The 21,190-nt window shown below is 43.8% G+C and overlaps 1 protein-coding gene across 4 annotated transcripts in view; it reads right to left on the bottom strand.

The window, feature by feature from the left end:
* The window catches only part of CACNA2D3 (calcium voltage-gated channel auxiliary subunit alpha2delta 3), a 1,429,924-nt gene that overhangs the window by 124,103 nt on the left and 1,284,631 nt on the right, over positions 1-21,190 (bottom strand). For all 4 annotated transcript variants that reach the window (XM_082265096.1, XM_082265095.1, XM_082265094.1 and 1 more), the window contains one exon: positions 11,594-11,656. In XM_082265096.1, the coding sequence (XP_082121222.1) occupies positions 11,594-11,656 (63 nt within the window). The remainder of the gene's footprint in view (positions 1-11,593; positions 11,657-21,190) is intronic.

Consider the following 21,190-nt stretch of genomic DNA (forward strand, 5'->3'; position numbering starts at 1 on the left):
ACAAGAGCGAAACTCAATCTTGTAGCCAGGCCAAATTACTTTTTGGACCCACTTGTTTTGCACCCAGGAAGTCCACGGGTCTGAAAACCATCGAAGACGTGCCCCAATCCCCGATACCAGTGAGGGCGTACCTTCATGTAGAAGGAGCCTTGTCCCCGGGTCTGGAGAAGCCCAAACTTGGCTTGCCAGACCAGGTTCATTTGGATCCTCCAAAGGAGGCCCTGAAAGGCTTTGAGCCCTTGTCAGTCGACCCTGAGGGGTGAAAAAACTGAGCTGAAAAGGAAGATCAGTCAAGGCGTTTTTTGAAGTCTGATGCGCAGACCAGCACTTGAGCCAAAAAACAGGCAAAAGGACCACTGTTAAAACAGAGAGGCGAGCCATCAGGGGAGCCACATCCAAAGAGGCATCACAGATAAACTGCAGCCCCTGAACCAGCTTATCTGCCAGCTCGGCATAGGCAGGGGGAGCTGTTCCCCCTCCAGGTCACGGTGTAGGAGCTTAGCCCACTCGGTCAGAGTTCGTGACACTAGGGCAATGGTGAATGACCGCATCATTGCCGAACCAGCCAGAGTGTACGTAGTGTGGGCCACAGCCGTCACCTTCCCATCAGCCAGATCCTTAAAGGCTGGAGACTCTTCAACAGGAATCATGGTTGCCTTGTTTAATCTGGAAACCAGAGGGTCCACCACTGGTGGCACAGTCCACTTCTTAAGAAGCGACTCCTGATAGGAATAACACCTAGTATAGCTCTTAGGGATCCCATGACGACGCTTTGGTTGTCCCCACTCTTTAGCAACAATTCTGTCAAAATAGGCAGGGAAAGGAAACACCTTTGCCGCTTTGGATGGCTTGTGAGTGCCAAAGGGCACCTGCGCCTCAGTCGCAGCTTCAGCTGCCTCCTCCATCTTCAGGGTCTCATGCACAGATACAATCAGTGCATTCACTAGTGCCTTTTCGTGTAGATTGCAGACATGGAGGAATCATCCTTGCTATCAGAGGATGGCAGGCACGTGGTTGCAGACCAAGCTGGGTGACCAATGTCCGCAGCATCCAAATCAGATTCAGGATCTAAAGAGACAGATGAGGCAGGTGAAGGTGGGGGATGCTTTTTGCTAGCCCGTCACCCACAAGCCACCTCCACCTGGGACACAAGGGACTCCAGAACCGCTGTCAGTGCATGGATGGATCGTCGGGACCCAGAGGGCCCCACAGCCTCAGAGAGGGAATCAGGTGGCAAAATGTGCTCCAAAGACTCCATGAGTCACCAGGGAGACCCCACCACAAAAAAAATGTAAAACACTACTAAGGGACACCCCCCACTGTGCTGGCAGCACCACTCAGTCGCCAGGCACAAAGCTCCAAGCGATCCTCAGCAGAGAGGGAGAGGACCACACCAGACTCATCACCCAAAGAAACAGGCATCTGCAGCCACCATGAGATTTTGCACTACACGTGCAGCAATCAGGAAGTAAAATGATCCAGGAGTCAGCACCAGGGGGTGAGGAGGGTCTCCCACCACCAAAATCGCCACCCACAAGTCTCCACTGTCATGGCTGCCACTATTTCCAATGGCAAACCACAAGAAAATGGCCACTGGACTACACAAACATGGCCCCTGTGTATAGAAACGCACAGGCTACAACAAAATGGTGGCCCCACCCGGCACCACAAGGCCTACAAGGACTCAGGAGGGAGACCAGGCCTCAAGGACAGATCCAGACAGGATGGGGGGCCCTTGCAGGAGCCCCCACCAGATAAACCCTCCCCTCCACACAAATGATCGCTGGCAATGCAACCCCCTGGCCCCCATCGCCAGTTAGCACCCTTGCCCCCATCCCAGGAAAGTGGCCAGACCACCCAAATAGCCCCAGTGTGGAGGGGACAGGATGAGGGACTTGGCGAGGGGGTGTGCCGGAAGGAGGGGAACCCAGGGGTCCGACCGTCTTAAGGAGGTGCCCATGTCCACCCCAAAACCCTCCATGGGGAGAGGGGGGCAGCTACTCACCATACCAGGAACCAGGCAGGCGCTGCTCCAAACAGAACCCTTCTCCATCAAAATGGGGGGCTGTCGGCCAGGTAGAACTCTGTGACTCAGGCCAAGACCCGGTCTTATGTGACCTCGCAAGGCGTTTAACTCGCAGGCCAGCCCCCTGTCCAGTAGGGCGCGCTGGCCAGACTGGGGTGACCACTGAATCTAGATTATCCAGCCCATCGCCCAGTCCAGAAGTTGATTGTAGATCTCACAGGAAACAATGCAGGAGAAAATGTTTTTTGCCGGGACCAAAGATCCCAGCAAGGAAATAAGTCCTTACTCCTGAGTGGCTATAGCAGAGAGAGGGAGTATACCCCCAGGGACTGCCCTTAACTCAAGGGGCTGTGTCCGTCAATGAACGAAAAGAAATGTAAGTTTATCAAAAGTATTTGATTTTCAAAATGACTTTTATGGATGGGCAATTTGCAATATTTAATTGTGTGTTTGGGGGGTAAAGGACTGCTTTAAAAATTCTGATGGAAAAACCCTGGACAGGGTGGGATAGAGCTAACCCCACTCAACCAAAAAGCTTGAATGGTGTGTAGTAGGTGTGCTAGAGTGTTTTATATTGCCCAGGAAACACACCCATATTCCCAACTATCCTGAGTGCATCTATAAAGGTTTCACAATCCGAAAAACAGCATATTATTTAACTTGACTCACATGCATGGTGCATTAGCCCCATTAAAAATTGGGGGTTACCAATTAAAAAAAAAAAAAATCAAGCATTCATGTGGCAGCCTGGTTAGCCACACTCTATCCACCACAAATCACTTTCCAGAGCATGGGCTAGTGTGAACCTAGCTTAAATGAAATGCTGGTGAGTATAGCGCATTTCTAGACAACTGAGCAGGTGAAAACAGATTCAACCGCATCAGGCACATTAGGTTTTGGTTATTTTATGATCTAATGCTGCTTAGTGAGATTAACTTCCTGATGTGATCTTGTCAAGAATCAGTAATGAGTACAAACATCACCGAAATTAGGTCACGTCTAAAGAGAGCGCACTCTGCGTCATTCACCCTCACTGATTTAGACTGTAAGCTCACAAGGGAATGGAAGGCTGTCTTATTGTCAGTACAAGTTACCATACTAACACTAAACCTTAACAGACAACAGAACAGAGATCAACTAGAAAATACAAATATATATGTCTTGTGCATCTCTCGACATAGATTAGGTATTTTGATCCCTAAAGTACTAAATTGGCTATGCATATTTTTTCAATTGCTATCCATCAAATACTGAAACTGTGTAAAAGCTTACTTACTAGGTCTTTAAAAAAAATCTTGAATTGTTATATATCTATAAGATTAAAGTGGTTCTAAAGACTAAACATTTTTTTTTTATCTTAATGCATTCCTTGCATTAGGGAAATAATGTTTAGGCATCAGCCCCCCTCCCCTCCCCTTTTACCTACCTCAGTCCTTCATTCGATCCAATGCTCACTTTCGGGTCTCACTGGCTTTACTGGGGCACCGGGAGGCTCCCGCTGTTGTCAATCAAATCCAGTGAAGAGGAGGCGGGGGGGGGGGGGGGTTTGTGGGAGTCTTGCCGTCTGTGGCAATGGGGCCCGGGAGCGAGCATGCTTAATTGCCCTCATGGGCAAAGAGGAGGAGCCAGGAGCACTGGCTGGGGACCCAAAAAGAGGAGGTTTGCACTTGCTCTGTGCAATTCCTTTTAAACATTTTGGTGCCTTGTGTTTAGGGCAGCCCATTCACTTCAATGACACACAAAAAAAGTGCACTTTTTTTTAAATTGCATGATACTTTGTTACCATACATTTGGGCATGTACATTAATATGCATGTTAGCACTGTGCATTGAGAAGACATTCAGAAATAATGATGGCACAGTGTGCCTGCAAAAGGATGTATGTTTTGTGTGCGTTGCGGGAACACACACAATTTAGTTTGCATTTCTGCATCTCACAAATGTGAACCTAATCTTAATCTGTTTGGTGGCTATGAGAAATGCCTTTCTTTTTTTTTTAAACAGAGAGAGCAGTGAGTTTGGGAGTGAATTTCTCCCAATTGTCCCTGATTTTGAGGGACTGTCCCTTATTTGGAACAAAGTCCCTCTGTCCCTCTTTCTCTCGTGTCCTTCTCCTAATTTGTCCCTCATTTTGGTCTGATCTATATAGTTATATAAAAAAAAAACATTATCTTTAAAAAAGTGTTTCCCAGAATTCTCCTTTAAGGGGGCGTGGCATTGGGTGTGTCTTATACCTACATACGTTCTTAACCTCCTTGGCGGTATTCCCGAGTGTGGCTCGGGCTGGAATTTCAGTGCCACATATATACAGTATATATATATATATATATATATACATATATATATACTGTATATGTATACACGTATATATATATATATATATATATATATATATATATATATATATATATATATATATATATATATATATATATAAAATATACTGTATGTATACGTATATATATATATATATATATATATATATATACACACACACACACTTATATATATATATATATATATATATATATATATATATATATATATATTTATATATACAGTGGGGATCGGAAGTTTGGCACCCCAGCTAAAAATGTGTATTAATGTGCATAAAGAAGCCAAGGAAAGATGGAAAAATCTCCAAAAGGCATTAAATTACAGATTAGACATGCTTATAATATGTCAACAAAAGTTAGATTTTATTTCCATCATTTACACTTTCAAAATAACAGAAAACAAAAAAATGGCATCTGCAAAAGTTTGGGCACCCTGCAGAGTTAATATCTTGTACTGCCCCCTTTGGCAAGTATCACGACTTGTAAACGCTTTTTGTAGCCAGCCAAGAGTCTTTCAATTCTTGTTTGAGGTATCTTTGCCCATTCTTCCTTACAAAAGTCTTCCAGTTTTTTGAGATTTCTGGAAAAACCAAGGGAAGGGGGGGTAGGGATGGATGCCAGGAAATCAACTCCGAATCCCCTAATGGGGTAGGCGGATGTGACACAGTATGAAAATCTTACACCTGTATACCAAAGGTATATAACCTGTGAGCCACGCAACTGTGTCAATTATCAGGAAAAAAGAAAAGAAAGAAATCTAATTGGGATAGCATGGGTCCCAGGAAGGGTATGCTGTTATCCCTTGACCTACACAAGGCCTTTGATTCCCTGTCCTGGGAATATCTTCTGCTGACATTGGAGCGCTTTGGCTTTGGACAACGCTTTCTATCCCTCGTCCGTACACTATACAGCGACCCGGTTGCGAAATTGTCTATCAAGGGTTACGGATCCCCTTTTCTGAACATTAGGAGGGGTACCAGACAGGGGTGTCCCCTATCCCCGCTCTTATTTATTTTAGCCCTGGAACCATTAGCCATTAAATTGCGCTCTAACCCAGACATCAAGGGCATACAATGTGGGGGGGTGGAGCATAAGTGCGCCCTGTTTGCGGACGACATCCTGATGTATCTCTCGGCCCCACTGATTTCTATTCCCAATTTGCTTAAGGACATGGAAGTATTTGCGTCCATCTCTGGTCTTCAAATTAACCCCTCTAAGTCTCTGGCCCTGAACCTAACACTGGACAACACTACCCTGTCTGCCCTCAGAGACAACTTTCCGTTCGCATGGCAGGAAAGGTCACTGCCATATCTTGGGATCCATCTCACGGCTTCGATAACTACACTTTATACATGTAACTACCCGCCTCTATACAAAAAACTACGGGAAGATCTTGCTGCTTGGTCTGTTAGCCCCCCGTCGTGGTTCGGTAGGTTGAATTCGGTAAAAATGAACATATTGCCTAGATTATTGTACCTGTTTCGCACACTACCCATAATGCTTAATATGACTGATCTTAAAGATTTTCAGGGGACGGTTATTAGGTTTATTTGGGGGGACAAGAGGCCCAGAGTCAACAGACGGACTCTTTTTACCCCTAAACTCAGGGAGGGATTGGGGGTCCCGGAGCTGGGAAAATATTACTACGCAGCCCAACTGGCCCATCTGGTACGCTTCCACTCCCGGGACCCTCTCCCGATCTGGATGCACATGGAGGCGACCCACCTGGGGGTTCCGGTCCACCACGCGTTGTGGTTAAGGGCCAGGGACAGGCCGGGAGTGCTCTGTCCTGCCCTCTCCCTTTCCCTGGGGATTTGGGATAGGCTGTCGGGCAGACACTCCTTTAAGTCCCTCCATGCTCCGCTAGCACCCCTGCTGGGCAACCCTTTGTTCCCGCCGGGCCTAACCCCTGTGACATTTGAATGGTGGACGAATAAGGGGCTTCTCAGGTTGGCAGATTTATGCGACCACCGGGGACTACTTACCAAGTCCCAATTGCAGGAGAAGTATTCCCTCCCTGAGGGGGAGTACTTTCGCTACGCCCAGATCTCCCATTTCGTGGCCTCCCTCAGGCGTAAGAGCGACATCTCTACCTCCACACCTATGGAGTACCTTTGCCGCACACTTGACAAACAAAAAAACTATATATCAACAATTTATAATATACTCCATGGAGACGATAGTAAATTAACGTATATGCTACGCTGGGAGGAGGATCTGGGAGAATCTCTGGACCGGGCGGAATGGAACACTTTAGCGCAGTTTAACTCTAGATCCATACTCAACACTTCCTTGATAGAAGCAAACTTCAAGGTATTTTTGCGTTGGTACATGGTTCCGGTCAGGCTGGCGGCGGCGGTGAGCACCGCATCCCCCAACTGTTTTCGGGGATGCGGACAGGCGGGCACGGTGCTCCACACGTGGTGGACTTGTCCAAAAGTCCGACGGTTTTGGATCCGGGTCTATAATTTTGTTTACTCCTTGACCCAAGTCAACTTGATAAAGGATCCCCAAAATGCCCTTTTGGGTAAACCGGTGGAGGGGGCTACTAAACCCGCCAAGCGCCTTATCGCCTTCGTGTTCACGGCCGCCAAAATAGCAATAGCCCGTTCATGGCGAACCCCAGTAGTGCCTTTCGAGCTTTTAAAAGCCAAACTGACCTGGATCATGACAAACGAACGGATGGTGGCGTTGTTGAATGACAGGATGCGTATGTTTGACAAAACATGGGACCCCTGGATAAGGTACCTGGCGAGCCCCTCATAGGGGCGGTTGGGAGCATGGGTAGCCTTGGACGAGATGTTGGGGAAATCTCCCCCTTAGGGAGTGAGCGGGATCTGGGTGTCGACCCTCTATTTTTCCACTGACTGCTGATGTTTCTTTCCTCTTTCCCATCTTCCCACTCCTGCCACCCTCCTCTGCTGTTGTCTCCTTTCTTCCCTGTCTTTCCCTTTTCCCCCTATTCCTTCTTTTCTTACTTTTTCTCTGGTACTATCTGACAGTGCACGGATGACAGGCTACGCCCCCCACTGGTAGAGGGCCTGGTATGGGGGTTGGGGGCCGTCCTCTCCCAGGGGCGCAGTATGTTCCCGTAGGGGCGCCGGGGGGGGGGGGGGGGTCGGGCCCAGACCTCCAGCCCTTCAGCATGCTATGGAGGGGGCACTGTCTCTATGACTCTATGTTTTTTGCTCCATTAGCTGGATGCCCAACCTGAGCTTACCGTTCCTGTTACTGATTTATTGGTTTCTCATTTTTGATATTGTAATTTTCTGAATTGGCACCATTGTATTTTGTGTATTATGTGATATTTAATGCCCTCAAAGACAATGATTGAGCCATGTTGGCTCCTTGTGCGCTGTTATATCTTTTTCTTACAAAAAATCTAATAAAAAACATTGAAACATAAAAAGAAAAGAAAGAAGTTGCAAATTATGGCTCTAACAAAGGTATGGTGTATAAAAGATAAATTACTTTATTGAGGCAAAAACAAGTGTATTAATTTGAAAAACAACAACAAACTGTCTGTCACGCACTGCTCTTTTAAGGTCTATCCATAGATTTTCAATTATGTTGAGGTCAGGAGTTTGTGAAGGCCATGGCAAAACCTTCAGTTTACGCCTCTTGATGTAATCCCTTGTTGATTTCAAGGTGTGTTTAGGATAATTATCCATTTGTATAAGCCATCTTCTCTTTAACTTCAGCTTTTTCACAGATGGCATTAAGTTACCATCCAAAATTTGCTGAAATTTTATTGAATCCATTTTTCCTTCTACTCGTGCGATGTTCCCTGTGCCACTGGCTGCAATACAACCCCAAAGCATGATTGATCCACCCCCATGCTTAACAGTTGGACAGAGGTTCTTTTCATTAAATTCTGTGCCCCTTCTTCTCCAAACGTACCTTTGCTCATTCTGGCCAAAAAGTAAAATTTTAACCTCATCGGTCCACAGAACTTGTTTCCAAAATGCATCAGGCTTGTCTATATGTTCATTTGCAAAGTTCAAACGTTGATTTTTGTGGTGAGGACGTAGAAGAGGTTTTCTTCTGATGACTCTTTCATGAAGGCCATACTTGTACAAGTATCTCTTTATAGTGGAATAGTGTACCACAACTCCAGTGTCTGCCAGATCTTTCTGGAGGGATTGTGCAGTCAAACGTGGGTTTTGAATTGTTTTTCTCACAATCCTGCGAGCTGTTCTGTCTGATATTTTTCTTGGTCTTCCAGATCTTCCTTTAACTTCCACTGTTCCTGATGACTGCCATTTCTTAATTACATTCCGAACAGAGGATATTGACATCTGAAAACGCTTTGCTATCTTCTTATAGCCTTCTCCAGCTTTGTGAGCGTCAACTATTTTCAGTTTCAGTTTTCTAGACAACTGCTTAGAAGATCCCATGGTGCTGATTGTTGGGGCAAGGTCAGATGAGTCTGGGCATTTAAAACCTTTGAGATTGACATCCCCTGGTCTTCCCAGACGATGATTGAGAACAATCCATGACACTGGCAAGTCTCAGCCTTGCAAAGGGGGCAGTGAATGCTATAAATTCTGCAGGGTGCCCAAACTTTTGCAGATGCCATTTTTTTGTTTTCTGTAATTTTTAAAGTGTCAATGATGGAAATAAAATCTAACTTTTGTTGACATATTATAAGAATGTCTAATCTGTAATTTGATGCCTTTTGGAGATTTTTCCATCTTTCCTAGGCTTCTTTATGTACATTAATACAAATTTTTACCTGGGGTGCCCAATATATATATTTCAAAGTTGATGTATTGCATGGACATGTATGGCACTATTTCGTACACTGTGTTTTGCACTGTTTGAGCACTTTTTGAACAATTACTTTATTTTATGTGTAATTTGTATGTTTTTATAAAGAACTGGAATTGCAGCTATGGTCGCAAAGAAACTGTGGCAGTGTAAGGGATCATCTTGAGAAATCATTTTTCATCATTCTCAAATTGACCTGACTATAGTAAACTACAGTCTAGCTGATATTGTATTTATTACCTTGCATAGCAGGTTTTCTCTATGCACTGGTCCCCTCCCCCCCCTCTTCCTACCTATCCTGCAGCTCTAGCTCTCCTGTGTCGGTGAGTGGTGGCTGCAGAGGATGAGGAAAAATCTCCGACAATGGCTGGACTTTGGGATCCTATAGGTGGTACATAAAGGAAAAGTGGTAGCCGGCAACTGACACATCCGTATGGATATGCTTACATGTTTCGGCGAGTAGCCTTATTCGCAGCAACATTTTTGGCTGTGAACAAGGCTACTCACCGAAACATGTAAGCATTTTATCTACTCCTGTGCAAGAAATTTAGATATTCATAGGGATGGTGGAGTTGCTGGCTACTAATTTTGCTTTATGTTGAATTCTAATGTATTGAGCACACTATAACGACCCAGAGAACCTGTTTTTGGATTCAATGTGCAATTCACAGGTCTGTTCCCCGTTGTGAGTGCTGCACTTGTTCCCAATTTCCTTTAGCTTATGGGTGTTGTCACAGCTCAGAGAATCACATGCACAAGCTGCAGGATCACATGGAGCAGATTAAAAAAAGATACACAGATTTATTTATAAAGGTTAGGCAGGATAGGTAGGAGAAGAGGGGGTGGAACATTTTTTAAGAATAGTTACAGTTGTCTTCCACTTTAAAAGGTATAAAAAGACCATTTAACAAGCCTGTTTTTGCTGTCAACCTAGGTACCCGTCTCAGACAATTCCCCCAATGGACAAATATCAATTTCCAGAATGGCCAGTACATATTGCCTAACTCAGTGGTCCTCAACTCCGGTCCTCAGGGCCCACTAACAGGCCAGATTTTGAGTATTACCTTGGGGAGATGCAGACTAGAGTACTGCAATCACTGAGCAGCAAATGATATCACCTGGGATGTATTTCAGTTATCTTGCAAACCTGGCCTGTTGGTGGGCCCTGAGGACCAGGGTTGAGGACCACTGGCCTAACTGAAGCTAAAGGCACAAAAAATGTGTCTGCATGTTATGTATATCTGCGCAGACCTGTCTATATTTGGTCTTTGAGACCACAAATCACGTTAATAAGCCAGGGCTGAGGCATGGGGTGTTGAGAGGCAGTTTCAAGTGCTGATTTTCTAGATGAATTCAACAAATTTTTGAGCATCCCATCCTTTAGGGATCCTGGGAAGGGATCCCCTACACTTTCTGTCCTGAAAATTATGGGGTCTAAAATGTAAGCAGCAGAAACTTAGTCAGCAGTACAGAAGGTGAGAGAAAATATCCCAATGGGGACACCTGTTCAAGTGGGGAGATTTCCTCTTACTTCCTGCTGGAAAAAGTGTAGAAAAAAAACTCTTTAATGAGGGCACAGATGACAAGAAAATTTGACAATGGGGGAGATTTATTAAAACTGGAGCACACACAATCTGGTGCAGCTGTGCAGAGTAACCAATCAGCTTCTAAATTTAGCTGCTTCAATTAAGTGTTGACAATAAAACCTAGAAGCTGATTGGTTACCTTACCATGCACAGCTGCACCAGATTCAGTGTGCACCAGTTTTAGTAAAGATCCCGCAATGTTTCTAACCCTTTCCACCTGTATTCAGAACTAAATAGCAAACCTTGGTTTAAGTTCCAGTTTAGGCTAAGGCCCCTTTCATATGAACGATCCCATCAGATCCACCTGTCAGTTTTTTAGGCGGACCTGATTGAATCCTCCATGCATCCCTATCCACCTCCGATCCTGTTCGTGAAATCTGGACGGATGGAAACTCTATTTTCCATCCGTCCAGGGGATCGGATCGGATGGGATCGGATGAGAGTGGACAGGCGGTCCGCTCTCATCGGATTCCCCCCATAGAGAGCAGCAGGGATCTGACACCTCCCTCTCCGCACACAGAGCGGAGAGGGAGCTGTCACCTGCCTGCTCAGTGGGGATCGGCGGATCGATCCCCCACTGAGTAGCACGGAGTCCGTCGACGGGGGTGGACCGTGTGAAAGAGCCCTAAGTGTAAGTACCTCTGGCTGTCTGCCAGAACATACAAAAAGGTCAGTAAAGATTCCCTGTAAAGGTAGTTTGGATCCAAGAAACAAGAATTTACCTGTGTAGTATTTTTGGATAAAGTAGCAAGTTCCAAGGGGTGCAGTCACTTTGAATAATTATCTTAGGATTCCTGAACCCTTGCCTACACATTTTCTTTTTTACTAGTTTTGCTTTAAATAATGTATGAAGTTACTATCAATAAAAAGTCTTACCTGTTTATAATCTTCAGACACCAAGATAAAGCCATTATTGTCAATGAGATAACAGTTCAGTTCCTATGAAATGAAAAAAAAAAGAAAATCCAAATAGTATTTAAATTCTCAGTTTAATAATAAGTAAAATAACTGCACCTGCACAGTACAAAGTAAATGCATGTTAGCAACATACAATTAAATTACGAAGTGTACACTATTGCCGAAATCTGACTTTATTTGTTTGGAGTAACATTAGGAACGTGCAGTAGCTATTGCTAAAAATCAAAGTCCCTGTGTACTGGAACTAATTGTTTACTATAGGCAATAATATTTTGCACTTAGTGGTTTGCTTCTTGCACTTTTTTCAATATAGGCAAATGTGTAAAATGTGTAACACTGATATATAATGATTTCATTCTTTTTTTTAAGGCACTATTCAGTGATAAAACTACTTTTACAAATTGTAGTTGAGGTTTCCCCAGCAGCTTGTTTATTTTCCTGCCCTTGGTATGTTCTTTTCTGTTTGCCCCTTGTGTTTGGTGCGAGTCAGTAAATTCCCTAGTTAAAAAATCTCTACCCTGCTATAGAGATTAGTTTCACTTTCCAGTGCATAGATAGGGCTTAGGAAAGGCATTGTCTTCTTAAACTTTAAAAATCGGGAACACACCCTGTGTATTGCACTTATATTGAATTTAAAAGGCAGAAGGTTGTAAACGCAGAAGATTTGTTTATCTTAATGCTTTCTATGCATTAAGATAAAAACCTTTTGTGCGCAGCAGCCCCCCTCAGCCTCCCTAATGCTTACCCCATCTCGATCCAGCGACATTGCAAGAGAGACTCAGCTGTCTGGGACTCTCCCTCCTTACTGACTGAGATACAGCAGTGGGCACCATTGGCTCCCGCTGCTTTAATTTAAAGTCAGTGAGCCAATAAGTAGAGAAAGGGGGCGGGGCCGAGCCGTAGCCTTTTTTCTGAATGGACACACAGAGCAGCAGCTTGGCTCAGGTGCCCCCATAGCAAGCTGCTTCCTGTGGGGGCACTCAACAGGAGGGAGAGGCCAGGAGCACCGGCAAGGGGCAAGAGGAGGATCTGGGCTGCTCTGTGCAAAACCACTGCGCAGAGCAAATAAGTATGACAAGTTTGTTATTTTTAAACAAGAAAAAAAAAAAAAAAACTAGACTTTAGAATCTTAAAAAAACAAGACTTTAGTACCACTTAAACTTTGGGACCTAACCTTACAAATATTGAACACAGAGTAAAAATGGGAATGCTTTAGGAACATATTAAACAAAGGTATCACACAGTGCATTCCAATGGGCAATGCATATAGATTAGTGAAGGTCAAACCTGGGTGACTAAACCGTAACGTTAAAATTCTTATTAGAGAAAAAATATGGCCATTAAGAAATATAAAGTGAAGGGGTCATTGTCAGCATTCCAACAATACAAGGAATGCAACAAGAAATGTAAGAACGAAATCAGGGTGGCCAAAAAAGACTAGGAGAGACACATAGCAGAGGAGAGTAAAAAAATCCCAAGGAATTCTTTAGATATATTTATAGTAAAAAAGCAAGGTCAGAGCACATTGCCCACATAAAAAATGATGAAGGGAGGATGGTTACAGATGGCACAGAGAAGGAAACTGTACTAAATGCTGTGGCTAAGAGAGGCTGGAATCAAGGAAAGACTTGATAAGCTTAACACAAATAAAACACCAGGACCAGATGGCTTACACCCAAGAGTCCTCAAAGAACTCAGTCGGGTTATAGCTAGACCATTGTTCCTAATCTTTGCGGAGAGCATACTGACAGGAACTGTACCAGCTGATTAGAGAAAAGCAAATGTGGTACCAATATTCCAAAATGAGCAGAGACATATTCTGGGTAACCACAGGCCAGTCAGTCAGACATCATTAGTAGGTTAATTAGGATGATGCAGGACTATATCCAAGAATTTGCTGATGAAAACACTATCATTAATAGTAATCAGCATGGGTTTACGAAGGGATGTTCTTGGCAGACCAATCTGTTAACATTCTACGAGAAATTAAGCTGCGATCTAGACTGGTCTGAAGTGGTAAGTGGGGTACCCCAAGGTTCTGTCCTGGGACCAATTATTTTTAATTTATTCATAAATGATATACAGGATGGGATAAATAGCTCAATGTCAGTTTTTGCAGATGACACAAAAATAAGCAGGGCAATAACTTCACATCAGGATATAGAAATCTTACACCAAAGACCTGAACAAAATAATGGAGTGGGCAACTACATGGCAAATGAGGTTTAATGTGGATAAATGTAAAGTAATGCACTTGGGGGCTAAAAACATAAATGCAAACTACTCACTAAGCGGAGAACCTCTGGGGGGAATCAAGGATGGAGAAAGATCTGGGGGTCCTAGTGGAAGACATATTGAGCAATAGCATGCAATACCAAGCTGCAGCTATCAAAGTGGGCAGAATATTAACATGCATAAAAAAGGGGGATATACTCCAGAAATAAAACTATAATTCTGCCACTTTATAAAACTCGGCCACATCTAGAGTATTCTGTCCAGTTCTGGTCACCAATCCTCAGAAAGGATGTTCTGGAGCTGGAGTGAGTCCAAAGAAGGGCAACAAAACGAATTAGGGGATTGGAGGACCTCAATTACGAGGAGTGACTACAAGCACTAAATTGACATGATAACGATTTACAAATACCTCAATGGTAATCCCAGCATAGGAAAAAAAAAGATTCAAACTCAGGGATTGTAAGAAGACACGTGGCCACATAAAGAGATTGGAGGAGGGGGTCTGTCAGGACAGTAAGAATGAGGAACTCTCTTCCAATATTGGTAGTGTCAGCGGGCAGTATTGATATTTTTAAAAGACTCTTGGAGAAAGAACACAATATACAAGGATATGGGAAATGATTATCGTCACTGACACACACACACACACCTACACAGGTTGAACTGGATGGACTTTTGTCCTTATTCAACCTTAACTACTTTGTTACAATGTCTCTAAATTCTTCAGAATCAGTATTAGGATGCTTACAATGGCCTGTCTCCCCATCACTTCCAATTTCGGGAGTCTGGCTACTTTCTACTTTTAAAGTGCAGCTACATCATTTCTGATTTACAGGGGTTTGACCATTTCCTGCTCCTGGAGTGCAGCCACCATGGAATATTTTTATTTTATGGTCATGACTCACTACCATAGAAAAAACTACATCTGTGTATGGTGAAACGCGTCGGATGGGGACTGGTCACATGACGAAACATTCCCATTGATGTATGGATACACATGCTATTTTATCTACACTGTTTGTGAGTACTTTAGTGGTTTTTAATAAATGTTGTGATCAGTAATACTGTGCAATAAAGTGTCTTCTTGCTTATTACTATATTATGTATGATATGAGGTGCTGTCTTTGATGGAGTGTGCCTTAGCCTGAAGAATACAGATACCAGGAGGTCTTGTGGATATAGAAAATTGATTTCTACTAAGCACTTTTGACCACTTTTGTTTAAGTGGTCCATCATTTAAGGTAAGTGTCAGTGTGTATCTCTACTACTGGTGATGGACATCTCTTAGCACCTTTTCGTGTGGAATTGCACTCACTGGATCCTCATCCTTGAACTTTTCATCTCCTACTAATATGAACTCCTTTTATGTTTAATACAAACGTGCTGCGTTTATATTTTATTGCTGTTATTGTTTTACATCAGGAAAACTCTGCTAGCTGCTTTTGTTTGTGTACTTTAAGGTATTACAAGTGCAGGTGGATTGCATTATATAATTGAAAATTACTGCAGAGTGCTTTTATTGCTAGGCTGTACCCATATAAAATATAAAAAAGGGTGGGAATCCCAAATGCCCCAGTTTGAACCCGTTAAGTGGGATGAGTGTTTTTACACAGGTGGCCGCATTTAGAAGGGCAACCTTTATGTATGTAGATTTGATTTTTGTACAGGAGGGTTGCATTGATCACTACCAGCCAGTATAGAATTCTGACTAATCTCAGAATTCTGACTTTAAATCTCAGAATTGTGAATTTCAAACTTAGAATTTTGTTTAATACATTTTAGGATAGCCCGAGGGCTCTCCTGCACTTATATTTCCTAATGAGCTGCGCAAAGTTTTTTTTCTGGTTTTCCTCCAGGGTCTGCAACCCATATGACCCATCTTCTCTTTTCCCGTTTTTCTCTAGTATAGCACAGCTTGTCTATTGTCAGTGATGATGTACAAACCTGACATTTTCTTTATCAGTGTATACTGGGATTTTATCGTAAAACTTTACTTTTTCTAAGTGGAGACATTATAGCCAGTTAGGAATCTTTACATAAACCAGTTTTTTTTTTTTTTTTTAAATCTTGGAAAGTATGGGAGAGATATTATAGAGAACATGGTTTACATCCTCCTGTAAAAAAGCATTCGGATCCGGCTTTTGATATTGGTATTGGTGATTTCAGAAATAGGATTTGAATATTTTTAGCATGTTTGTGTGAGTTTTCTCTGCGTTTTTTACTTTTTTCACTCATAATGAAAATACATACTGATATGTTAAATTGGCCCTTTAAATGAACAATCCACTGGGATGCATTCAGTAAACAAGAACTATTTTTCATCACTTGCTTCCAGAAACTTGCAGGCAGCGACCTGATTCAGCAAAAGGCATCTAGGAAACGTCTCCTCTGCTTTAATCACCAATATAATAGTTTTCCATAGGTTATGTAGAATGTTTTCAATTTGGCTGCTGGGAGACGAGAGGCTGAAAGCATTTCCTGTCTGCCGGCGTAATTGTATTAAGATATTTATGACTGAGCACTTAGTGCAGAAATGAAAGATAACATATAATTATAGGATGGGACCGTTTGTGAAAATTCAGTTTCTCTAAATTACAGCATTCTTTATTTTTGGTATTTGACACACAATGCACAGTATTACAGCAATGACATTATTTTCTATTCAAGCTTACTAACTACAAAAAAAAAAAAAGGCGTATTCTAAAAATATTATCATAGATGTAATGTAATAATAGTGTATTACAACACTATTGGAAACAGCAGTTACATATGAATTTATAGGGATCCTGTTGCTATAGAAAAAAAACAGGCAAAAACGAGTCCAGTAGATTTTCAATGGTTTACTTAATTATGGCTGGTAAGTTCTGATAATTCTGGCAGCAGTTTTTAGTACCTTCCTCATAGCAGGCATACCTTGTCCTGTACCTATTATCAAGGGAAGACTGGGCAAGAGGGAAAATTGCCCCCCGGGCCACTATGATACTCCGTAAAAAGGCTGCACTGCGTCTGCCACAGACTTGTCTAAAGGATTCTTGTTGAAGAGAAGAAAAAAGTCCCCACTGCTGACCTAATGAGTGCGGGATGAAGACAAGGACAGAGCGCAGATCTCCCCCTCAGCAAGGATGGTGCAAACCTTGTCTCAGCAGAGGCCGGTTTCATGCCCCACTAGAGACTCTTCTCCCCCAGGCAGCCCCGACCAAGCTGTTCAAGCTCCTCTCAACTGCTCCCTGCTAACCAGGTCAGGAACTCTTATTGTGCCAGTGAGTAGAGAGTATCTGGAGCAAAGCTTCAACCTGGAATGGGGGACAGGAGGAGGCTGGAAGAGGGAGAGTGGAAGGGGGCTGAGTCACTGCACCATGGGCTTCTGGTTTGTACTTGCCCCCTGTGCCAAAAGTTGCCAGTCAGCCCTTGCCTTATTATTACTCCTAACTTGAATACCAGGACCTCTCCAGGCATTATCCAGCTGGAGAATGCCTTGCGCTTCCAGGGCTGCATAACTGTGAATAGAGCTCCGACCAGTGCCATAGGGGTCAAGTCCACACCTTGTTTCTCTCTTGCCCACATCTCTAACCAAACATTGTCTATTCTCACTGTGCACAGTATTAAATAACTTACAAGTGGGTGCCATCAAGTTGTCAAGCTAAGAATTGTTCTAACACCTCTTTACATGCACACTGCTGTGCCACTACAATTCTGCTGGGATACAGTAGCATACCACCCAACTTTTTCAGATGGACACGAGCAACACTTATTAGCAAAAGTATTTAGGTATAGGGCACACCCCCTACCACCCCCCTTAAAGGAGAATTATACAAAAAAATGATTAGTTAAACCCACAGGTGCTGTTTTTACCACTATTATTCCTTTATACTGGCTTTTGAAATTTGCAAATGTAGCAATTTAGAAATTAGATGCAAGGTTTAGCACTGGGAAACACATTTTGAAAGATAAAAAGTGCATGTTATATACAACTATATAAATCAGACCAAAATTTCGTACAAATGAGGAGGAAAGAGGGACAGAGGGATTTTTGTTCCAAATCAGCGACAGTCCCTCAAAATCAGGGACACTTTGGAGCTATGCATTAGTGATGTATCAACCCGCACCCAGCAGGGAAAAGGGGACCAAATACACATCATGGATTTTTGTCCTGACATTTTTTGGACTGAAGAAGATCTGCAAGAAAGAGATCTGAATCATCAGTGGCAGGACTGGTAAGAAATAATAATTTGCTTTTAAAGGCTAGCTGTTTTTGTCATGGTGGTATGTGGAATTAGCTGCTCTATTATTATAGGAAGAGATGACGCTTATCTCCAAGGTGGGAGACAATTTAAATAATGTGCATGTACAGTTCTCCTAAAATGATTATATATTCATTTTTATCAAACGCCTTTCCTGGTTTTCTTTTAGAGGGGATGTGTAGTAGATTAATAAATATTTTCTGAAAAGGTTTCCTTTTTCTTTTAGTTGGTCACATACAGTATCTCACAAAAGTGAGTACACCCCTCAAATTTTTTTAAATATTTTACTATATCTTTTCTTGTGACAACACTGAAGAAATTACACTGTGTTGCAATGTAAAGTAGTGAGTGTACAGCTTGTATAACAGTGCAAATTTGCTGTCCCCTTAAAATAACTCAACACACAGTCATTAATGTCTAAACCGCTGGCAACAAAAGTGAGTACACCCCTAATGAAAATATCCAAATTGGGCCCAATTAGCCATTTTCCAATCCACGGTGTCATGTGACTCGTTAGTGCTACGAGCTACTAGCGAAGTTCGACATGGCAAAGAACTCTCTGAGGATCTGAAAAAAAGAATTGTTGCTCTACATAAATAGGCCTAGGCTATAAGAAGAATTCCAAGAGCCTGAAACTAAGCTGCAGCACGGTGGCAAAGACCATACAGCGGTTTAACAGGACAGCTTCCACTCAGAACAGGCCCGCCATGGTCGACCAAAAAAGTTGAATGCATGTGCTCGGCGTCATATCCAGGTTGTCTTTGAAAAATAGATGTCTGAGTGCTGCCAACATTGCTGCAAAGGTTGGAGGGGTAGGGGTCAGCCTGTCAGTGCTCAGACCATACGCCGCACACTGCATCAAATTGATCTGCATGGCTATTGTCCCAGAAGGAAGCCTCTTCTAAAGATGATGCACAAGCAGCAGACTATGGACATGGATTACTGGAACTATGTCCTGTGGTCTGATGAGACCAAGATAAACTCATTTGGCTCAGATGGTTTCAAGCGTGTGTGGCGGCAACCAGGTGAGGAGTACAAAGACAAGCGTGTCTTGCCTACTAGGGATGAGCTTTGAATTTGAGTCGAACCTACTGCCCCCCACCCCAAAGCATCCACCCCCCATGTGTCGGTATCGGCCCGGAACTGGCTGATATTGCCAATATTTTTGTGACGTCATTCTGCCTTCTTAGGCTGCCTCCCTCGCCTTGGACAGCCTCGTCTTGAGTCGGGACTAGTCTCGCGGGAGTGTATTACAGCCATACACCCACAGCAGACCAGTGCCAGCCAGCCACCCACATCCACAGGCCCTGTACCAGCCAGGCACAGGCACTGTACCAGCGAGCCAGCCAGCCACCCACAAGCCCTGTACCAGCCAGCCACCCACAGGCCCTGTACCAGCCAGCCACCCACAGCCCCTGTGCCAGCCAGCCACCCACCACAGGGTGCCAGCAAGCCACCCACCACAGGGTGCCAGACAGCCAGCCACCCACAGGCCCTGTACCAGCCAGCCACCCACAGCCCCTGTGCCTGCCAGCCAGCCACCCACCACAGGGTGCCAGCAAGCCACCCACCACAGGGTGCCAGACAGCCAGCCACCCACAGGCCCTGTACCAGCCAGCATCCCACAGGCCCTGTACCAGTCAGCCCCCCACAGCCCCTGTGCCAGCCAGCCACCTACCACAGGGTGCCAGCCAGCCACTCACCCACCACAGGGTGCCAGCCATCCAGCCACTCACCACAGGGTGCTAGCCAGGAAACGATCCACCACAGGGTGCCAGCCAGCAGCCACCCACTCACCACAGGGTGCCAGTCAGCCACCACAGAGTGCCAGCAAGCCAGCTATTAAGCATTAAACAAAAATTAACATGTTCAGTACCAGATTTATGTCAAAAATTGTCTTTACTTTTCAAAACTTTAAATGTACAAAATATCAGCCCATATCGGCCGATACCGATACGTTGTGACCAAAATATCGGTATCGGCCATAAAAAAAACATATCGGTCTATCCCTAGTACATGGTACCCCTACCCATTTACCAAAAAAGTGTACAAAACAATAATGACAAAAGCCAGTTTTGGAAAAGTCTTTTATTAAAAAATAAAAAAATACTGTCCCCCGATGATCTGTCGCCTGTCCGCCCGAAAAATAGAAAAAAAAAAAAAGAAGCTGCTGCTTCCCTGCACGCTTCCTGCAGAATGAGCTATTTTGATTTTGACAGCTCTTATATAGTGAACTAACGTCACCAGCTGCCCCACAATGCACTGCTCAGGTGCAGTGAATAAATTACTGATGTCAGGGGCCTGGTATGACCTGGGGGGGGACCCCACGCCGTTTTTTCCAGCAATACTGACATAAACTGAAGTGCCTATATATAGATATATATATATATATATATATATATATATATATATATATATATATATATATATATAAATATATAAATAACTTTGTGGTATACACTGCACTCAACAAACTGTAAAAAGGCAAAAATCTCTCTCCCTGCTAGCAATGTATTATTCATTCTAAAATTCCACTTATAAATCACCCGCTGGCCAAGGGATTCCATCTCACTACCACCGGGGTTGGCAGCCTGGTATTCTACCAGCTACGCCACCAGTCAAGTACGTTTAGGTTGTGTACACTTTCCCTGCCTAACTAACTAACTCCTATCTCACCCTACACACAGTGGATGAGATAAAAGTTAGGGAGAGTGTGCTTAGCTTAAGCAGTTTTAACAGTGGCGTAGGTGGTAGAACACCACCAGTGGCGGCTGGTGCTCAAAAGTTCGGGGGAGGGGGGCGCAAACAGAAAAATGTAATAGGCATTGCTTTGCGGCAAAAAACGCTGTAAAAAATTGCGTGAAAGGGGCCTTCAGTAATCAAGGTATAGTATTCCCCCTTCAATGCAGAGTGACCATCGTGCCCCCTTTCAGTGCAGAGTGACCAGCGTGCTCCCTTTCAATGCAGAGTGACCAGCATGCCCCCTTTCAATGCAGAGTGACCAGTGTGCCCCCTTTCAATGGAGAGAGATCAGTGTCCCCCCTTTCAATGCAGAGAGACCAGCGTGCCCCCTTTCAAT

The sequence above is a fragment of the Pelophylax lessonae genome (genome assembly GCF_965119305.1).
Source record: "Pelophylax lessonae genome assembly, chromosome: 8".
Classification (NCBI taxonomy): Eukaryota; Metazoa; Chordata; class Amphibia; order Anura; family Ranidae; genus Pelophylax; species Pelophylax lessonae.